At 38.6% G+C, this 18769-nt stretch overlaps 1 protein-coding gene across 4 annotated transcripts in view; it reads left to right on the forward strand.

The window, feature by feature from the left end:
• LTBP1 (latent transforming growth factor beta binding protein 1) overlaps positions 1 to 10299 on the forward strand; it is a 477680-nt gene extending 467381 nt beyond the window's left edge. For all 4 annotated transcript variants that reach the window (XM_072634139.1, XM_072634140.1, XM_072634141.1 and 1 more), the window contains 2 exons: positions 4954 to 5103; positions 9285 to 10299. In XM_072634139.1, the coding sequence (XP_072490240.1) occupies positions 4954 to 5103; positions 9285 to 9454 (320 nt within the window). In that variant the 3' untranslated portion in view covers positions 9455 to 10299. The remainder of the gene's footprint in view (positions 1 to 4953; positions 5104 to 9284) is intronic.
• The last annotated feature ends 8470 nt before the right edge of the window (positions 10300 to 18769 follow it).

The raw sequence follows: 18769 nt of genomic DNA on the forward strand, positions 1-18769 counted from the left end.
ATGCAAAAGACTCATATTCAGCTTGAAAAATGTTTTGTCAAGGGAAAATCAGTGGACAACACATGGCATCCCTCCTTGAACAGAAATGAGAATTCACATGTTTTATGTGCCATCTATATATCTCACATGACTTTCCATCCTCCTGAAAGTAGTACCTCTTAGGATTCTGGAAAAAGAATTTGCTTTTATCAACTTGCTACATTACAAAAGGCAAAGAACCATTTTGATTTGCTGTGACTCTTCACCTTTTCATAAAGCAAATTAATGACAGCCCTAGAGTGTGAGAGCAGTGTGTAGCACTGGTTACAGCCTTGCCCAAGAATTTCTGTTGGGTGTGTGCTGTATGCTTTTAGACTAAGAAGAGCATTTGTTTCTAATTAAATTCAGCATGGTTGAAAAGTTACACAGCAGATTTCTTTGGAGAAATAATAATTGGCAACCCCTGTATGTGACATTAATACCATCTTATTTTCAGAGCCATATATCACATATTAGTGTAACTTCTTGTGCACACCTTTTCTTCTGTAAGATTGTTAAAGCTAAAGTTAATATACTGTCTAAACCTTGGGCCACCCTCAACTCCCAGGCCCTTGATACTGTGACTACTCTCCTGTGTTTCCTATATGCCCTGTAATACCTATATACCTGTCTCACTGGTGGCATCATTTCACTTCAGAAAGAATTTATCAAGTGCCTATGATGTCCCAGATTCTTTGCTATGAAGTGATTTTGTAAATGCAAAAATAAAAGCCTCTGTCCACAGTGAGCTTGCCTTCTACAAGGACATTTCTGCAGCCACTGATAGGAGGTAGAGCTCTGGACCTGGAGTCACAAAAACTTTAGTTCAAATCTGTCTTGAGACACTTACTGTCTACGGAAGTGGACTTTATGGGCAAGTCACTTAACTTCTGTCTGAAAATGAGGATAATAGTGAGGATCAAAGGAGACAATATTTGCAAAGTATTTTGCAAATCTTCAAGCGCTACTCACTGTTATTATTGCATAATTAGGATATGCCCTGTCGAGCATTCTGGGAAGTATTGTGTACAGACCTCTAAAGTAAAAGTAGCAAACTCTGAACACACAAGAAGAGTATTAGCTATTAGCCTGTTTTATATCAGCCTGAACTCATGACGACCATGCTTTACAGGATTTTATTGTATTTCGCCCCCTTGTAAAAAAAAAAAAAGCAACTTAGGGTCATCAATGCATTGACATAGCTTATTAACTATGATTGAAACTATAACTATAGGTTGAAAAAAATGTTGAAAAAATCAAGCACTAGGATTTCCAGCAATAACAATCTATATCTTTAGCAACAGTTCTTACATGGTCCCATGGTCCATGGAAGTTTATAATATAATACGATTATTAAGCTTTCTGGCCCCCTAATATGGAAGTGGCCTGGCTTGAGTACCTTCTTTTTTCCTGCTAGTTTTGCATTAATGGTAATTTTTAATTAACTACAAATGTTAAGAAATGAGTCTGTTGGTCCATCATCTGCTTCCTTTATTGGCAATATAGCAGAATTAACAATGATCTGCAGCTCTGGATATGTAAAGCTTTTCTAATTTCTCAGAGGTTGCAGAGTATTTCAAAGATTTATCCCACTTCCCTTGAGTGCATGACTAGAATTTCCTCATGGGTTGGGTAAGACTCTTTCAGGCATATTAAAAATGAAGGAATATGAAGAACAATGTTAGGTAGGTTTATTCATTTGATGAACCTACACGGTATTGACTGTCATTGCACAGAGCATTGTGGGCCATTCTGTTTAAGATACAAAGGTTAATAAGACTGCTCTTCAGGAATTTATAACTGGGAAGATGATATGTATACAAAATTCTACAGTTTAAGAGAATATGGATTAAGTGCTACTTATCACAAACAAATGAGGCTTTATAGAAGGAAGAAATAGAACTGATTGAAAGAATCTGAAAAGCTTCATGGAGGAGATGATGCTGGAGCTGAGCCTGAAGGTAAAAGAAGAGAAAGCATCAGACACCAAGGGGTTTGGAAAATGCAGGTTGTGTAAAGGGGCATGTATGTAGCTGTCTTTGGCTAAACTAGCCTGTGGGATAGGGGAATGAGAGAAGGTAAGCATAAAGAGTTAAATTGTGATTCTCTGTGCTCACTTAGCCATTAGAAGTCAGAGGCAGAATTTACCAGGTGGGAAGTTTAACTTAATAGAGAAACACTAAAGAGCAATTCAAGGTTTTTCAGCCAGGGAGTGACCTGATCTGTGCTTCAGGAAGATTAATCTGATAGTTGGATATAAGACCGATTGGCACAGGGAGTTACTTGGAGCTGGGGAGACCATTTAAGAGGTATTTTAACCTTTGCAGTAATGAAGGGTTAAGTGAGGATAGCCTGCGGTAATGGAAAGGGCTATGATGTGTAGGGCTGGAAATGTTGAGGGGGTTGAGCCACTATAACACTGAAGCTGATTGTAGATGGTAGAGTAGAATTAAATTTTGAGCAGGTATTATGAGAAAGATGGTGTCATTAGCAGTATTGTTGAGTTCAGGAAGTCTTTGTGGTTTGCAGAGAGGGAAGTGATCAGTTCAATTTTGAATATGTTGAGTCTGAGATGTTGGTAGAACATCCAGGTGGAGATGTCCAGCAGGCAAGAACTCAGGAATGAAGTCCTGGTGAGAGAAGTTTCAGAGTTTTCTGCCTATAATTGAAGTCATAATCAGAAGAAGATGTGAGGGAATTAGATTGTGCTTTACAAAGTGGGAAGTGAGATCATCTGCTGGTCTTGGGGGGTGAAGTGGGAAGGTTGGATGGTGTAGTTATGGAATGGAGTTTTGTGTGTAAATGCTACTATAGAAAATTGCATAGAATTAATAGAAAATGAATAAGCAGTCTGACACAGAAGACTCCTGGTTCTAGAGTCCAAGAAGCTGGGTTCAAATCCCAGCTCTATTATATAATCTTGAACAAGTCATTTAAGTAGGTCCCATTCCCCTCTAGATTTATAAACCTATTATTTGGGTCCAATAGAAGTTAGATAACAATAGGTAATTTCAGAGGCAACATGTCATAATGAAAACTGCCAGATTTCAAGTCAGGAAAGAGAGAGATCTAGGTTCAAGTTAGCTTCTTGACTTCTATTAGCTATGTGAACGTAAATAAATCAGTTAACTTATCTGATTTTCCATTTGCTCATCTGTAAAATGCAAAAAAAAAATAATAGCAGTAGTAAATATCTCTCAGGAAATTGAGAGGTTTCAACAAGGCAATATAAGTAAATTGCTTTGTCAACCCTAAAATGTCCCATACGGCAAGATTTCATGACTTTTTTTTTAAATTTTTTTTAGCAAATCTCAGCCATCCCTAAGAGGGAGTAAAGAAAGTGGACAGTGGCAGTTACTCAGGCTTGTAGATTAGTAAATATGGAAGGTAGTAAGAAATTTTAAGGTGACAGCAAACACCAAACAAAATAAAAATAAAAAAAAATCTGGGTTTGTTTTCTCTATCCCTACCCAGCCTGAACCCTGGGCTTCCATAGGCTGTCATGACCATACACTACTGCATTGCTTCCTCACCCTTCTTTGTTCTTCAAAAGAGTGGGACAGATTCAGGTTGCTGAAAGGTTAGCTTTCTTTCCTATGATCATGTCCCTCAGTCTACCAGAGATGATGCTTTGCTGCCCCCTGCCGCTCCTTTGAGACATTACTTTGACAACTGAAAAAATCTTTCCAAACATCAGCGTTAAGCTTTGCTTATTTTTTAGGAAGCTCTTAGTGCAGGGGGTGAGGGGGGAGAGGCCTGGGGTGGAGGGAGAAGGGATGGTATGGGGGACATTGTCACCTGCATATTTGAACTACGAATTTATACGTTCAACCTTCAATTCTGGCAAAGACGTTAACATATTGGTACCCAAAAAAGCATTGTGGTTTTTGTTTTTTTTTTAGGGAGTATTGTTATTAAATTCTAGCTATTTACCTCTAAAGGAGTTAACACATATCTGGAAGCGCAAAATAAGACAAGAATTTTATTTGAATCTACTTTTGATTCTGTAAACAGAAGGATAATATCATTTAGTCATTTATTAGGATTTTGCAATTCAATCTGTTGCTTTTATACTTTGGTCCTTAGTAGGGGCCCTTTGCTAACTAGATGACCTAGTGGATTGAGTGCTGAACTTGGAGTCAGGAAGAACTGAGTTCAAATCTTGTCTCAGATGTTTAAGACTATGAAAAAGCTTTCAGGTGCTCTGTTTCAGCTTCTTCCTCTGTAAAATTTGGGTAATAGTAGCACTTACCTCACAGGGCTGTTATGAAGATAGGTGAAATAATAATGGAAAATGTTTTGTAAATTTTACAGCACTACATAAAGTTTTAGTTTATTAGTGTTCTTGTTTTTGAATCCAGATCAAATAGACGGTGACTTTCTTGCCAGCCTCGCCTTTCTCTCAGGCATCAGAACTTGGTTGGAAAATACCCTCCCTCTAAATCCCTTGGTTACTTTTGCGAATACTCCTACCATACTTTACACAAACTGCCTACATAAGCTCTAATAGAAAATTCCATTGGTTTAATCTTGATTACTAAATAATACTCATTTCTACCCTCTTTCCCTCCACTGTTACTAATGTCGTTTCCAGTGAGGATGGTGGAAACTGTGTACTTTAGTATAGTGAATAGTCAGATCCAACTTAACATTTCTTCCATGTTTACCTTTCTTTCCCACTATTTGGTACCTTGTTTTGTGTATCTCTTTTGCTTTTTAAAATTGTGGGTGAATCCCATGTAGCATATGCTTTTAAAATGTATATTATTTTTCATATTTATACTGAGAACAGCTTTTCTTTAAATTAATCAGAAAGAACTAACATGTCATTTGGTTTAATGTTGTTTGAAACAAACTCTAGCTCCAAAAGATAGTTGGAGAATTTTATAATAGATTTTTTTTCCTACTTTTAAATCTGACCTTTTCTCTTTCCAGGTTTTTTAAATAGCTTTGAGGAGTTGCAGGCAGAAGAGTGTGGCATCCTCAATGGATGTGAAAATGGCCGCTGTGTTAGAGTACAGGAGGGCTACACATGTGACTGCTTTGATGGCTACCACTTAGATATGACCAAGATGACTTGTGTTGGTAAGAACATGGTGGCATGGTAAAGTTGGTTTTCCTCTCTCTTCTCCCACTGTGGCCAGATTTTCACAAGTAAAGGAAAACAGGCATTGGTTCCTCTGGAATGAATTTGAGTTAGTTTAGAAATCAAAAGATAACATACCTTTTCCTATTTGACTTTTGACTACTGATTTAATGACATTGACTTCTTTAAGTCATTCATTAACATAAATTAGTGTGGGCATGATCTTTCTCTTGTCACAGAAATTTCAGCATCTTCATGTACCAATAGTTTATTAATTTTTCATGTGAAAAGAGGTATCCATTTCAAAGGATACTAGTGCTGGCAGGGGAAAGAGACCTCAAAAAAAGTCTTAAAATCTAAATCATTTTTCCCAAATGGAGCCATCAAGAGACTTGGAGAGTATTATTCCCATATACCCTATCCATATTTGGGAGTAGCTTTGAGATAGCTCCAGTGCTTTCCTTTTTGGACTGCTTCAGGCTCCGGCTTACATGTTATGACTGTCAGCTATAGCAAAATATCCTTGAATACTAAGATACTGGTTACCATCCAACATTTACTCACTTAACATTGGAACAGGTCCACAAGAGTGTGAGATGATTGAAGCTTTAATCAAGTTAACTCCCAAGTTACATATGCCTGATTTATATACATCTTTTAAATATGAAAACCTTTCAGGCCAGATGGCCACAGGAATTCCTTCTGTCTTCTGTATCAGAATTCCTGTCTCTTTCTCCTTGGTCCACCACTACTGCTACTTTGTAACTCTCTTACATCCATTCATACCAAGCAATCAACAAACATTTATTAAATATCTAGTATGTTCTGGCACTATTCCAAGCACTCCTGAAGGGAAAAAAAATTAGTACTACTAAGGCGTTCTGAATTTCTAGGTGCAGATCTGCCAGAAACTATTTTATTTAAATTATCATGAATCTTTATGCAAGTCATTTCTAGCTTGGAGAGAGAGAGAGATGTCCATAGCATCTTCCAACTTGACTCACTCCAAGATTTTAGGCAACAGTTACAGGAATCTTGAAAAAGAAAACTATATCTTAAAATACAGTACAGGCTAACATTTCAAAATTGAGCAACCAAGTCAGTATCCTGTTCCTCCTGAACCACTTCCATCCTAGAGTTAAACAAATGGACCTCCTTCCACACACTTCAGCTGGGCAGCTGGAGAGGAGACTGCCTTCAGATGGACCAATAACCATATCCCTTCAGGACTCAGAAAAGCAATGATGTAAATTAGGCAAGATTTATTCTGTGTAAAAAGGTTTGGCACCACCCTTAATCCATATCCCAAGAAAAGCCTTTGTTTCGAGTGCTTTTCTAAGGATCTTAGAAGGTGATTTAGAGGAAAATGTTATTTCTTAAAGTTTCTAAAGAAACTAGAAAGAGGGTTTTCTTTTTTTCATATGCCTTGTCAGTGCTAGACAGACAAAAGTGAAACAGTCCCTGTTCTCAAAAAACTTACATTCTAATGGGGGTATAGTATAGTACAACTAGATAGATAGATAGATAGATAGATAGATAGATAGATAGATAGATAGATAGATAGATAGAATATTGACTTGACTAGAGATTTAATGACAATTTTATATATATAGTGTAAACTATACATATTTTAAGCATATGCAGAATATGTAAAATGAGCACACAGTAGTTTTGGGAGGGAGGGTAGCTGGGTCATCAGAATAGACTTCACATTTGTGTGAGCTCAGTTTTGAAAGAAAGAGGATTCTAAATAGATGGAGACCCCCAAGGGCATGAGGGATAGTGTCCCAGGATCAGTCCATGGATGGGGTTGGGAGTAGTAGGAGTAGCGGTGCTAATGGAACATGGAGGAGTTCAATTAGGACATTCTTCTTCTTTACCTCATCTGTGACTCCTTTTTCCAGCCCTAGTGCTCTTCTTGTGCCAGCCTGATTACAGCCTATTTTTGGTAATGACCAATTAGTGAATCTGACTTCTATAATGAAAATGAATCTCATTATTCCATTCCTTCTTCCCTGCCCCCCAAGTTAGAGATTCATAGAACATTAGCATTAAAAGAGACCCAAGAGAGTTGAAGGGACAGATTGCTCTTTCCACAACATAAAATGCTTCTCATGGAATGGAGCTTTCATCATTTGTGCACTTTGCCTATCTGTGTCTAAGACCATGGAAGCCCCACCAGTTGTGTCATCAAGTATTTGAAATATTTGAGGAGCTGTCTTGTGGGAGAGAAATTTTAGACTCGTTCTGTTTTGTCTACAGCATGGAACTAGGAACAGTGAGTAATATTTCCAAAAAAGCAAATTTAGGCCTGATGTTGGGGGAGGGGGGGATTTTTTTTTTTTAATGATTAAAGCTATCCATAAGTAGAATGGGCTGCTCGAAGAAATAATGGGTCCCTGTCTTCAGACAGAAGCTAGATGACATTTGTCAGGCATTTTGTGCGGGTATTCCTTCTCACAAAGGGGCTGTACTAGACATCCCTCCAACTGATATTCTTTGATTCTCTAATGACTTGAAGTTGAAGGCTTAAATCTAGCTGCATTTTAGGGACTAAAAAAACCGAGATGAAGGGTGGAGTTTGATATTTTTGTAGGGCCTCAAATTAGAATGATGAATGTATTTTCTCATAGGAACAGTTTCATATGATGAGGAGGTATGTATGGTACTGTATGTATAGTATATACATATGTATGTTTACACTATATGTGCAGTATGATTACTATGGTACTATGTTTAAAATACATTATGGCTTACATTCTCTGTAATAAGTCCCACCCTGATACCTCTTATGCTCTGGTTTTGAACCAGAGTTGTCAAATGCTGTGCCACCAGGGCACAAGCTTTAACAGGTTCTAAAAAGTGCTAAAGCCATAGGCGACATCCAGGGTGAGACTGCGTCTGTTGTCCAAGAGCCACAAGGCTCAGTCTTAGCCAACTTGGCCGTGAAGTGATTAATTTTTTTTGACCACAATGACCCATGAAAAATATGCTTCAGTATTTCAGTATATTCATAATTCCCTCTCATTGTCAAGCACAACCTACCTAAATCTCTTCAACTTATGTGATTCCTCCCTAGGTCCTTCTAAATAATCTCCATGAAAGATTTTCCCAGCATCCTACAAAGCCTTCTTCTAAACTCTTTAATTTGTCATGGTGCCCACTGCACCACTCCAGCTGCCTATGCCATCCCTTGTCTTGTTCCTCACAAACAATACCTCTATCTCCTAACTCTAGGCTTTGTCACTGGTTGTCCCCAGGTGTGGAATTTTCTTTCTCACCTCTGCCCTATAGCCTCCCTGACTTCCTTCAAGTCTCAGCTAAAAGATGAAACATTTCTCAATTCACTCTTAGTACCAATACCTTCTTACGGAGATCATCTCCAGTTTATCCTGTATATAGCTTTTTTTTTGCATGTAGTTATTTGTGTGTTGTCTCCACCAGTAAACTGTAAACTGAACGGTAAAGGGACTTTCTTTTTTGTGCCTTTCCTTATATCCCTAGTACTTAGCACAGTGCCTGCCATATAGTATATAGTAGATGCTTAATAAATTCTAATTGACTTGACCAGGCCATCACCTCCTTTTCTAATTACATATTTCCTAGATGATACCTTTTATGACATTATTTTATTAAAAACTTCAGGAAAGGAGGCTGTAGAACCTCATTCAGGAAATGGCTACTGTAGTATCTAGAAAATCTTTCATTGCTATGCACATGTGATCCCTTCTGACAATTGAAGGAGTCACACATACTGCAAAGAAAAAAGGAAGCCTTAGGAAAGTTAAGAAATAAGATAGGGTTCAGGGTGAGACTAGATGCCATAGAAAACTTGATTAAATTGGCATTTAAATAGTGTATTTAAAATATATTTTCTTTTTGTCTGTCTTCTCACTTTTGGGGGGAGTTCAATGACAGAAGAAACTCTCCGTTTGGGCACTCCTTCCACAGATGCAGAGCAGCAGTTCATCTGTAATATGCAGCCTCAGGGAGGTGCCTAAGGCACAGTGAAAATAAGTGACTTGCCCATGGTCACTTAGATAGTATGTGTCAGAGGTAGGATGTGAACCCAGGTCTTCCAGACTACAAAGCTGGTCCTTTTGTACTGCCTCTCTCACCTCTCCTTATTGAGCTGGATATCAAGAGAGCTTTATGTGCATCTTCTGATGTTTTATTGCAGATGTAAATGAATGTGATGAACTGAACAACCGGATGTCCCTCTGCAAAAATGCCAAGTGTATTAACACAGAAGGTTCGTACAAATGCCTGTGTCTGCCTGGCTATGTTCCTTCAGACAAGCCCAACTACTGCACACCCCTGAATCCAGAAAAAGACGGTGACCTGGAGTAGAGAAAAATCAGCAGCCCTCAAGCCCATATACTCTGCACTGTATAAAGAAAAAGAAGTGTATTATACTTGAGACTTTGCACCTGCTCCAGAAGGCTGGAAGTGTGGAAAATAAAATCGAGTTGTTATTCATTTAGATGAAATGGCAAGGTTAGCTACCAGCTTGCCTAAAGTGGCAGACCAAATGGACATTTCTGTGTGGAAGAAAAGCAAATATATATAGTCTGTTCATATGTAAAATTCAGTGGAAAATAGGCAGAACAATGCTGTTATTTTTAACAGAAGGGAGATTGTTTTGTTTTTGAAAACTATTGCTTGATTAAATTTGACATTTAAATAGTGGTGGAAATATTTTATGTTACTTCTGCATTTTTATCGTGCAGTTTCTTGGCTACTGTTTTTCCTCAGATTTTTTTTTTTTTACCTAAAGTGCAAATTCTTTGATAAACTATTGTTAAGCCATTTTATAAGTACTGTTAATAGGGTTATGCTACTTCTGGTCTGAAATATTGGTCAGTGACTTTTTTAATGCTTATTGTCTGTCCTGTGGAGCAGACGCTGTTATTTTTTTGTTTCCAACATTTTATACATCTTGGAGAAAAGCCCTTTATATTCATGTTGTAATCTGTCTGCTTTTTTTGTACTGCACAGAAAACTCTGTGCACCTTCTTGGTCAAGCTGCTAGCAGACACCACTCGGATACATTTGTACATGGAAATGGAAGAACTCAAAAGTTCACGTCTGTATTGTAATGTTTAAACTGAACACAGAAAAATTCTTATGATTTACCCTAACCTGCTAAGACTGTATATTAAAACAGTAAAATAAATCACCTTTTTTTTAGAAAATATTGAGTGAGTAGCATTTTTAAAAATGTTTTTACTGAAGATGCTTTTGTCCCTTTAATTTTTTAAAGTTTGAAAAAGTTCACTGGCCAGGTGTGATGTCAGGTATCTATAATCCCTACTACTGGGGAAGCTGAGGCTGGTAGATTCCTTGAGCTACAGTGAACTCAGCCAGTTAGGAGTCTACACCAAATTAAGCACCAATATGGAAAGGCCCTGGAGGGGTGGGACAGAACCAGACTATGTAAGGGGGCGCAAATCAGCTCAGGTCAGTAATATGAAGTGTGCCAAAACTCCTGGTCCAGTCAGTAGTGGGACAAAGCCTGTGAGTGACTGCTGTTCTTAAGCCTAAGTGAGATAGCAAGACCCGGTCTCCAAAAAAAGGAAAGAAAAAGTGTACACATTAGTTTGATATGTACAATAATCTAATTTTCCATTGGAACACTTGGGAAGACAATTGGTGCTGTGCAGAGTGCTGAACTTTGGGTCAGAGGTTCTAGGTCTGAGTTCCACTCTCCTGCTTACTACCAGTGAGACCTTGAGCAAGTCATGAAGTTTTCTTGGCCCCAGTTTTCTCATCTATACAATGATGGAGGGCTGGAGACCTCTGACTCACTTCAGATTTAACTATTAAGTGTCACTACAAATAATTCAAGGGAGGGTGGAATTCCACACATGCACACACGCACACACGTGTGCACATTCCAAATATATTAGTACTTGCCTATCAGGCACCTTTAGTATTGCAGTTTTTAATAACAACAATCTGTATTTTCAATCTGATGCATTTCAGGATTTAATTTGTGTTTTCTCCAAACAAAAATATCCTGAAAAGTAAACATATTTAAACAGTACTTAAACATGCATTGAAAAATATACAAATTTAGATAGGAATTGCTATTTTGGGATCTACATTTTGTTAAACATTATAGAGCCTACATTGAGAGAAAAGGGTATTTTTGTGGTTTCTGTAACACTACCCAGATATTCTGTACTTTAAAAAAAAAAGAAAGAAAAATATTGCTTTAAACACAGTTAACATTGTAGGACTTTAATGCCCAGCTGGCCACCCACCAGGTTTGGACTGCTGAGGTGATGGCCATGATCCAACACAGCCTGGCAGTGATGGAATGTTAGCGCCACTTTACCTCTCATCTCAGCCTCGGAACCTCCTAGGAAAATGAACCTTAGCTGAGAATTGCTGGCTGGGAGTGGAACCGCTAGCTTTGGTCATTAAGAAACCCATAAGATACAGCATTCTGCCAAAGAAACAAGGGAGGAAAAGAAAGACAGCTGTAAGTTCTTTGTAGAAAAAAAGAGTTTGTATTCTATATGGCAGATGTAAGAAATATGAAGGCTATGGCTTTAACAGCAAGGGACTAGGTAACAGAATCCCTTACCCCTAACAGGTTACACATATATCGTTCTCCTGCTGTACGTTATTTCTTCCCTTGCAGGCCTGATGGCAGCCAGGCTAAACTATCCTACAAAATAAGCAGTGAGCCAGTCTTTGTCCTCTGTTAATTGCAGACAGAGGAAGAAAGAAACTTTCAGTCTTGGAAGTAATTACTTTAAGAATGCAAAATTTGTTTAATAAGTATATGAGATATTTTGCATCTGGTATTCAATTTTAATTACTTTTTATTAACCACACCGAAGTGGAAAGTACTGAATAGTACTGTAATAATCTTCCTCAGCTCAGTCTCCCCGAGATCCTTTGCCTTCTCATCTTTCCATGAAAATAATCTGTATGTCTCCTAAACACTTAGCTGTTTGATGGGAATTTTCAGAAAAGCACCAATTTTAAAAAATAACAATGTTTTAATTCTCTTTTTAATAAGTCTGAGCATCACTTAAAAATATTACATGCAGCCTTCTGATTTGGACCAGTTGGGTTCCAGCTCAAAGGTTATGTTCAGTATTGATTTTATATATTTGAAATTAGATGCATAACTTTAAAGCAGTCCCTAAGTAAGAATCCAATGAATTGTTAAACACACAAATATATCAAAAATGCCGTGGCTGACTCCAGGATTCATATTTCTCTGAGCAGAATTTAAACCTGGAACGAATTATCACTGGAACTGAAAAGTTGATTTTTAATATTCAGATGAACCTTTTTATTTAAACATTAGTACTTCAGGCAGCAAAGCAATTTAACTTTCCTTGTTCAGAGGTATATCCACAAGATTGCTAAAGAGAATGGAATTCTTCTAGTTTAATTACAGTGACTCCATATTAATAGAAAAAGCAAACTTCATGCAGAATAGAGCTGAAGTCCAATCAGGGTAGTAGATCAAGTTCAGTTATACATAGGAACAACAGCACGTTTTATTATTTACTGAAGACCAACCACTTTCAAGATTAGTTCTTTAAAAAAAAATCTAGAGAAAATCTCTTTAGAGATTTGACCTTGATTTTCAAATACTTGGATTTTCAAATACTTGTGTTTATAAGTGGTTGTCCCAGTAACTAACATCTATATATTGGCACTCACTCACTCCAGAAGAGAATTGGGCATCATAAAGGAGACAGGATGGTGTAGTAAAGGGATGGCTTACATTAGGAATCAAATGACCTAGGGTGCAAGACTTTTCTTTGCCACTGACTTGCTGTGTGGCTTTTTTAAAAAGTCTCTTCCTGTCTCTAAGCCTTCAGTGCCAAATCTGCAAAATAAAGAATTTGGATTGGATGATCTCTGAGTCTGCTTCAATCTCTTAACATCTCATCAGTGTCATACTCCTCAGGTCTTGGATTTCAAGGTGCAGAGACATTTGATAACTGGAGTTTATTAGCATACTCCCTCATACAAAAGGGGTATGAGGTTGTGAACCCCACCTCACCTCTACAATGGGTCTAGCACCCCTACTAACTTTAGACTGGTTGGTGAAATTTGTCGGCCTAAATGCAATGCTGACAACTGATTCTGTCTACATTAGATCCATTCTGGATGTCCAGAGAAGAGCTGATTCATACTGAAGGTTACTAGAGGCTACTTATTACAAATACATCCATCTCAGGTATCTCTGAATCTACTACTCAAAACAGGTTGGCACAATCATTTCCTTTGGAGTCAGAGACCCACCCTTAAGAGATACTCATCTTTTTCTCTTGCTGGCTCTGGTTACTCATCTCTCTTTTTCTAGGTTAAGGGGGTGTAGGGTGCAGAGAACTGATCCAGCCAGCGTACATTCATTCTGTAATATAAAATAGCGCAATAGGGTATAAGTGGTAATCCTAGCTTAAAAATGGGTGGGGGGGTTGGGGTGGGGAAGCGAAGAAGAACATTTAAAAAAACCTTTGTAACTCCTGGCTCAACCACAAGCTACTGTTCAGAAAGAGGAAACCACACTCTGATGAGGTAGGAGACTCAACAGTGGCTGAGGTCAAGGACATTCTTAAGGGATAAGCAGCTTCCAGCCACAGATTGAGAGGCTCACAGTCCTCACTGGAACAGACATTCCCCTAAGTGTATTTCATCAGTCATAAAGGGTAGGATTCTGGCCACAGGAGGTAGAACAGACTTGTTCCATGACTTCTGTGGCCTTTGAGGATTAAAAAAAAAGGTGTGGGGGGGAGGGAGGGAATGAATTCAGTAAGTGTAGTTGGGTTAGGTGTCTGCTCGTGGGTTTGACCAGAATCCGCCAAAGGTTCCACTTGGCTCAGACCATTTTTCATGCTTTCATGGCAGACTGCTCAGGAATCTGAATTTGTCTGGAGGAAATCCCCTGAGGTCAGACAGGCAGCAGTAATTTCATTTTTCCTGATTTACAACTGACAGGAGTAGTGGAGAGGCATCTTTCTGCCATCCATTGCCTGCTGGTTAATAATGTACTTGTTAACCTGGCCATAGTCAAAGAACAAGCATTTATTAAGTATTTACTACATACGTACCAGGCCCCCTCAGTACTATTGCCAGCTGCTCCTTCCCTGCAGCCTCAGCTTTTGTCTCTACGGTTTGTGGCGCGGCCTGCCCTCTTCTTGCTCAGTTACTTGGGCTTAGCCACCCTGCCAGGTTTCTTTCATGGGAGACTCCAAAAGAGGCAGATAACTTTGGCCCATCCTTCCTCTCTTAACCAGATTCCACTGTTTCCTCAGCAGCCTTCATTAGATAGTAAGGAACTTGTTATTTTCAGAATATTTGAGAACTGAGGATCAGGAGACAGTCTAGGCTTGCGCTGGCAGCTAGCTCTTACCTTAAACAAGTATGAAGTGCCTACTGTGTGTCAGGCACTACGCTAGGCCTTGGAAATTCAGGCTGTTTAATCATTTCTGTCTCTTTGTGACCCCATTTGGGGTTTTCTTGACAAAAAAGCCAGGGGGGCTGCCATTGACTTTTCCAGTTCATTTTACAGATGAGGAAACAGAGGCAAACAGGGTTAAAATGACTTCCCCAGCATCACACAACAGATGAATATGTATGCAAAGTAGCTAAATACGAAGTAGCTTGGGAAGGTGGGCATTAACAATTAGGGGATCAAGAAAAACTTCAACGTTAAGAAGAACTGAATTCGAATGCTGCCTCAGGTTTAAAATGAAGGGGCCCAGTGGGAAGGTTTGAGTGCTGAGTCCAAGGGTCGGGATGGGCTGGGGTGGGGGAGTTCTCATAGCATAGTCCCGGTGTCGAGCATAATATCTTGCACAAGTACTTAATAAGCTTTGTGATTCACTGATTTTATATATATATATATATATATATATATATATATATATATATATATATATATATATATATATATATGTATGTATGTGCATGTATACACATACATATATGTATCTAGGACTTTCTAAAACAAATAATTTGATCGAATCAGAAATAATAGCAGCAGGTTTTCCACAGGGACACATCATATTACTGACGGAATTTCCAAAAATTCAAAACATATGTTTAAGCAACAATTTTTTTAAAATTTTGGTCAAAAGTAAGTTATGATATGGAATATACTTCTAAGCCTCAAAAAATACTCTGACAAAATCTAATAAATCTGTGATCTCATCCGTGCAGCTATTCCTTCCAATGATTAAGGTTGTAGCCCAACCCTGACTACCCAATGTGTAAGACTCTCAACTATGCTTACCCATAAGTTCTCCACCTGATGCCAACCTAACTTCCCAGATGGAGAACCTTCCTGTTTTCTTTGTATTATGTGGCAGCCAAGGGTTGTTTCTCGTTCTTGCAGTGTGACTAGTTTTTTGTTAATGTGTGTATTTTTTTTTATCACACTTTTCTCTGATAACATCCTTTGCATAGTCTTATCTATATAATTCCTTGTCTGTTATGTGTTTTAGCCATCTTGGGCCCAGTATGGTATAGTGCCATGTGGTAGAATCATATTAAGATGTAATTGGAAAATACTTAATCAAATAAAATTGCAATAAAGCATAGATGATACTATATTTTAAAATTGTTAATATGCAACTAATAGGATTATTTCTGTATGAATTAGTGACCCTCCATTTGAGTTGTCACCAGTGGTATAGTGAAAAGAGCATAATATCTACAGCAAGACCTGAGGTCACATCCTACATCAGACCCTTCCTGGCTGTGTGACCTGGGCAAGTCACAGCATCTCTAGTCCTCAGTTTACTCATCTGTAAAACAGAGGTGGGACTGGACTCCATGAAACCTCTTCCAGCTCTTAATCTATGATTCTATAACCATGGGCCTTTGAGTGATCCTCAACTTTGCTTTTTGGAGATTGTTTTAGAAAATAAACTGCCATGTGCAGACACATACAGATCAAAATGGTGGAAAATTATAAACACTATGACCATGCATATTTCTTACAAGGAATTTTTATTTGCAATGGGGGAAATAATCAGGAGGGGGAAGTGCTAGTTAACTAAAAAGAATTTTTAAAGAAAATTTGTGAGTTATGTTGCTTTATGAAAGTTATTGGCCATGTAAGGAAAAGTGAGTTTGCAGAACTTGATTTGACACCCAGGTAAGCCAAATCATCCCAAGAGCATTCATTAGAGAGGATTCTGGGAATAGGACAATAGCTGAAAAAGGCATGGATCTTCCAGTATTTCTGTAACAAACTTGTTTCTTCATCAATGACTGGAACCATGGTATTTGGACTCTAATAGCTCGGTCCCCACGGTGCTAAACAAGGAAGTGGAAATGACACTAGAGAAGACAAAGACAGGAAGAGCTGCTGGACCAGACTGAGAGGAAGTGGATGCTAAAGGCAACATGTGAAAGAGGACAGGATCCTGAACAGTTATTATTTAAACATCACAGATAGTGGTATTAGCCTTTCCCCAAAAAAATGGTAATCGATAGTACACCTATCACTATTGAAAATACATGCTTACTTTAATCTGTATAAAAATGTTTATGAGAATAAGCTACCCACACATCAAGTATATCTTTGCTGACCTGGCGACCAGCAGGCATTTACAGACAACAGCATTCTGCAGCAGACTATATGTTCACAGTTACATAAATTACCTGAGAGGTGCAGAGTTTCCAAGATCTCTCTGTGCTTGTGGAAATTTGATTCAATAGAAGTGTTTCCCTTGAGGTATGTAGGTGGTACAGTGAATAAAAGTGCTTGACCTGAAGGACAAGTAGATCTCAGTTCTAATCTGTTCTCAAATTTACTGTGTGAGCCTGAGTGAGTCACTTAACCTCTATCTGCCTCAGTTTCCTCAACTATCAAATGGGGGGACAGTCATAGTACCTACCCCCAGGGTTGTAAGGATCAGATGAAGTATTTGTAAAGAGAGCACAGATCCCAGTAAACATTTAATAAATACTTATTCCCTTCTCTTCCTTACTTCAGGGCATTTCTCATGTATATGATAAAATAATGGAAAATGTCTTAATGAATGGTACAATAGACATAACTTTCTCAGTGATTCTCTGGAGATTTCTACAATGTGAGGAGACGGTGCATGCTTGCCAAAGGTGTTTGCTATCAAGATAGAACTTGTCTAGTATGGGACAGGAAAAAGGACTCTGGATAGGATGCTGAGGATGTAGGTTTGAATTCTGCCTCTGCCACTTACTGGCTTGATGACCCCAGGAAAGTCACTTAACTTCAATCACCATCAATTTTTCATCTGTAAAATGGTGATAATAATGGGACTTATTTCTCAGGGTTATTTTGGGTATCAAGTGAGGTAATGTATATAAAGTGCTTTGTAAACTTTGAAGCGCAATAAAATTATTAATATTACATTATCATAATTATTATTATTTCCATTGAAGAGTCAAATGGAAGAGGGTGGTGAGGTTCATGGGTGGTGAGGTTTGCCACATGCCACTCTTTGCAGATAACATTCTACTGATAAGAAAAAGCCCAAGAATATGACAAAGCCTCATAAACGATAACTGACAGGTATACAGTACCCCAGTTTGAACAGCGCTCTTACATTCATCTTTTCATTAAGTCCTTACAACCACTCTCTAAGAGGATCTATTAGAGATTTTATTATTGCTAGTTTATAGATGTGAAAGCTAAGGCAGAGAGAAATTGAATGATAGCTGATAAATGTCAATCATTTAAAAGAAATCAACCCACCAATCCAAACAAGGCAAACAAAATGGATGAAGAGTTGTCCTCACTATGCCGTGTGGTTTGATAGACATCCTTTTGAGCTCATCCGTCAGTTCTGCCCTGCAAATGTGGGGTAGAGTTCATGCGAATGTCATCTCATGGCATTAAGATGGGCTAGAATGGTTTGTTGAGAACTCATAGCCAAGTGCAGCTTATGATGGCACAAAAATTCAGTCAGGGATAGAGATGTGTGAGGCCTTCTTCACAGGGAATCATCCCATGGGGGCGCATGTGATGGATGATGGCCCAGATGAATAGTGGGATGTGTTCTGTGGTCAAAGGGACAGAGCAACTGGGACTTGGACTTATGTAGGGTTTTCTGATAAAGGGTCTGATGAGACAGTTGTCATGTTGCCTCTGAGGCAATGGAGTTGGGGAGCCTGGTCCAGCTGCAAAAGGTAAGGAGGGAAAGGGGAAAGCTCTAAAAATTAACTAGGAAGGCCTACTCAGGATGTTATTGTTATTCAGTTGTGTCCAACTCTTTATGACCCATTAGACCATACTGTTCATGGTGTTTTCTTTGCAAGAGTACTAGAATGGTTTGCCATTTCCTTCTGCTGTGGAGTAAGGCAAACAGAGGTTAAGTGACTTGCTTAGGATCACACAGCTAGTATCTTAAAGCAGATATGAACTTGGCTCTTCCTAACACTAGGCCCAGTGCTCTATCCATTTAGATACCCAGCAGCATCCAGGGCAAATAGAGGCTAAGTGACTTGCCCAAGGTTACACGGCTAGTAAGTATCAGATTTGAACTCAGGTCTTCCTGACTCCAAGCCTAGTTCTCCATACACTGAGCTACCTAGCTGCCTCACAGGACGAAGGAGACAGAATTGTAACTATATTGCAGGAGAATTTCAGCACTTCTAACTAGAAATGGGTACAGATTCCACCTTAACTATATCAGAGTT

The sequence above is a fragment of the Notamacropus eugenii genome, chromosome 1, assembly GCF_028372415.1.
Source record: "Notamacropus eugenii isolate mMacEug1 chromosome 1, mMacEug1.pri_v2, whole genome shotgun sequence".
Lineage (NCBI taxonomy): Eukaryota > Metazoa > Chordata > Mammalia > Diprotodontia > Macropodidae > Notamacropus > Notamacropus eugenii.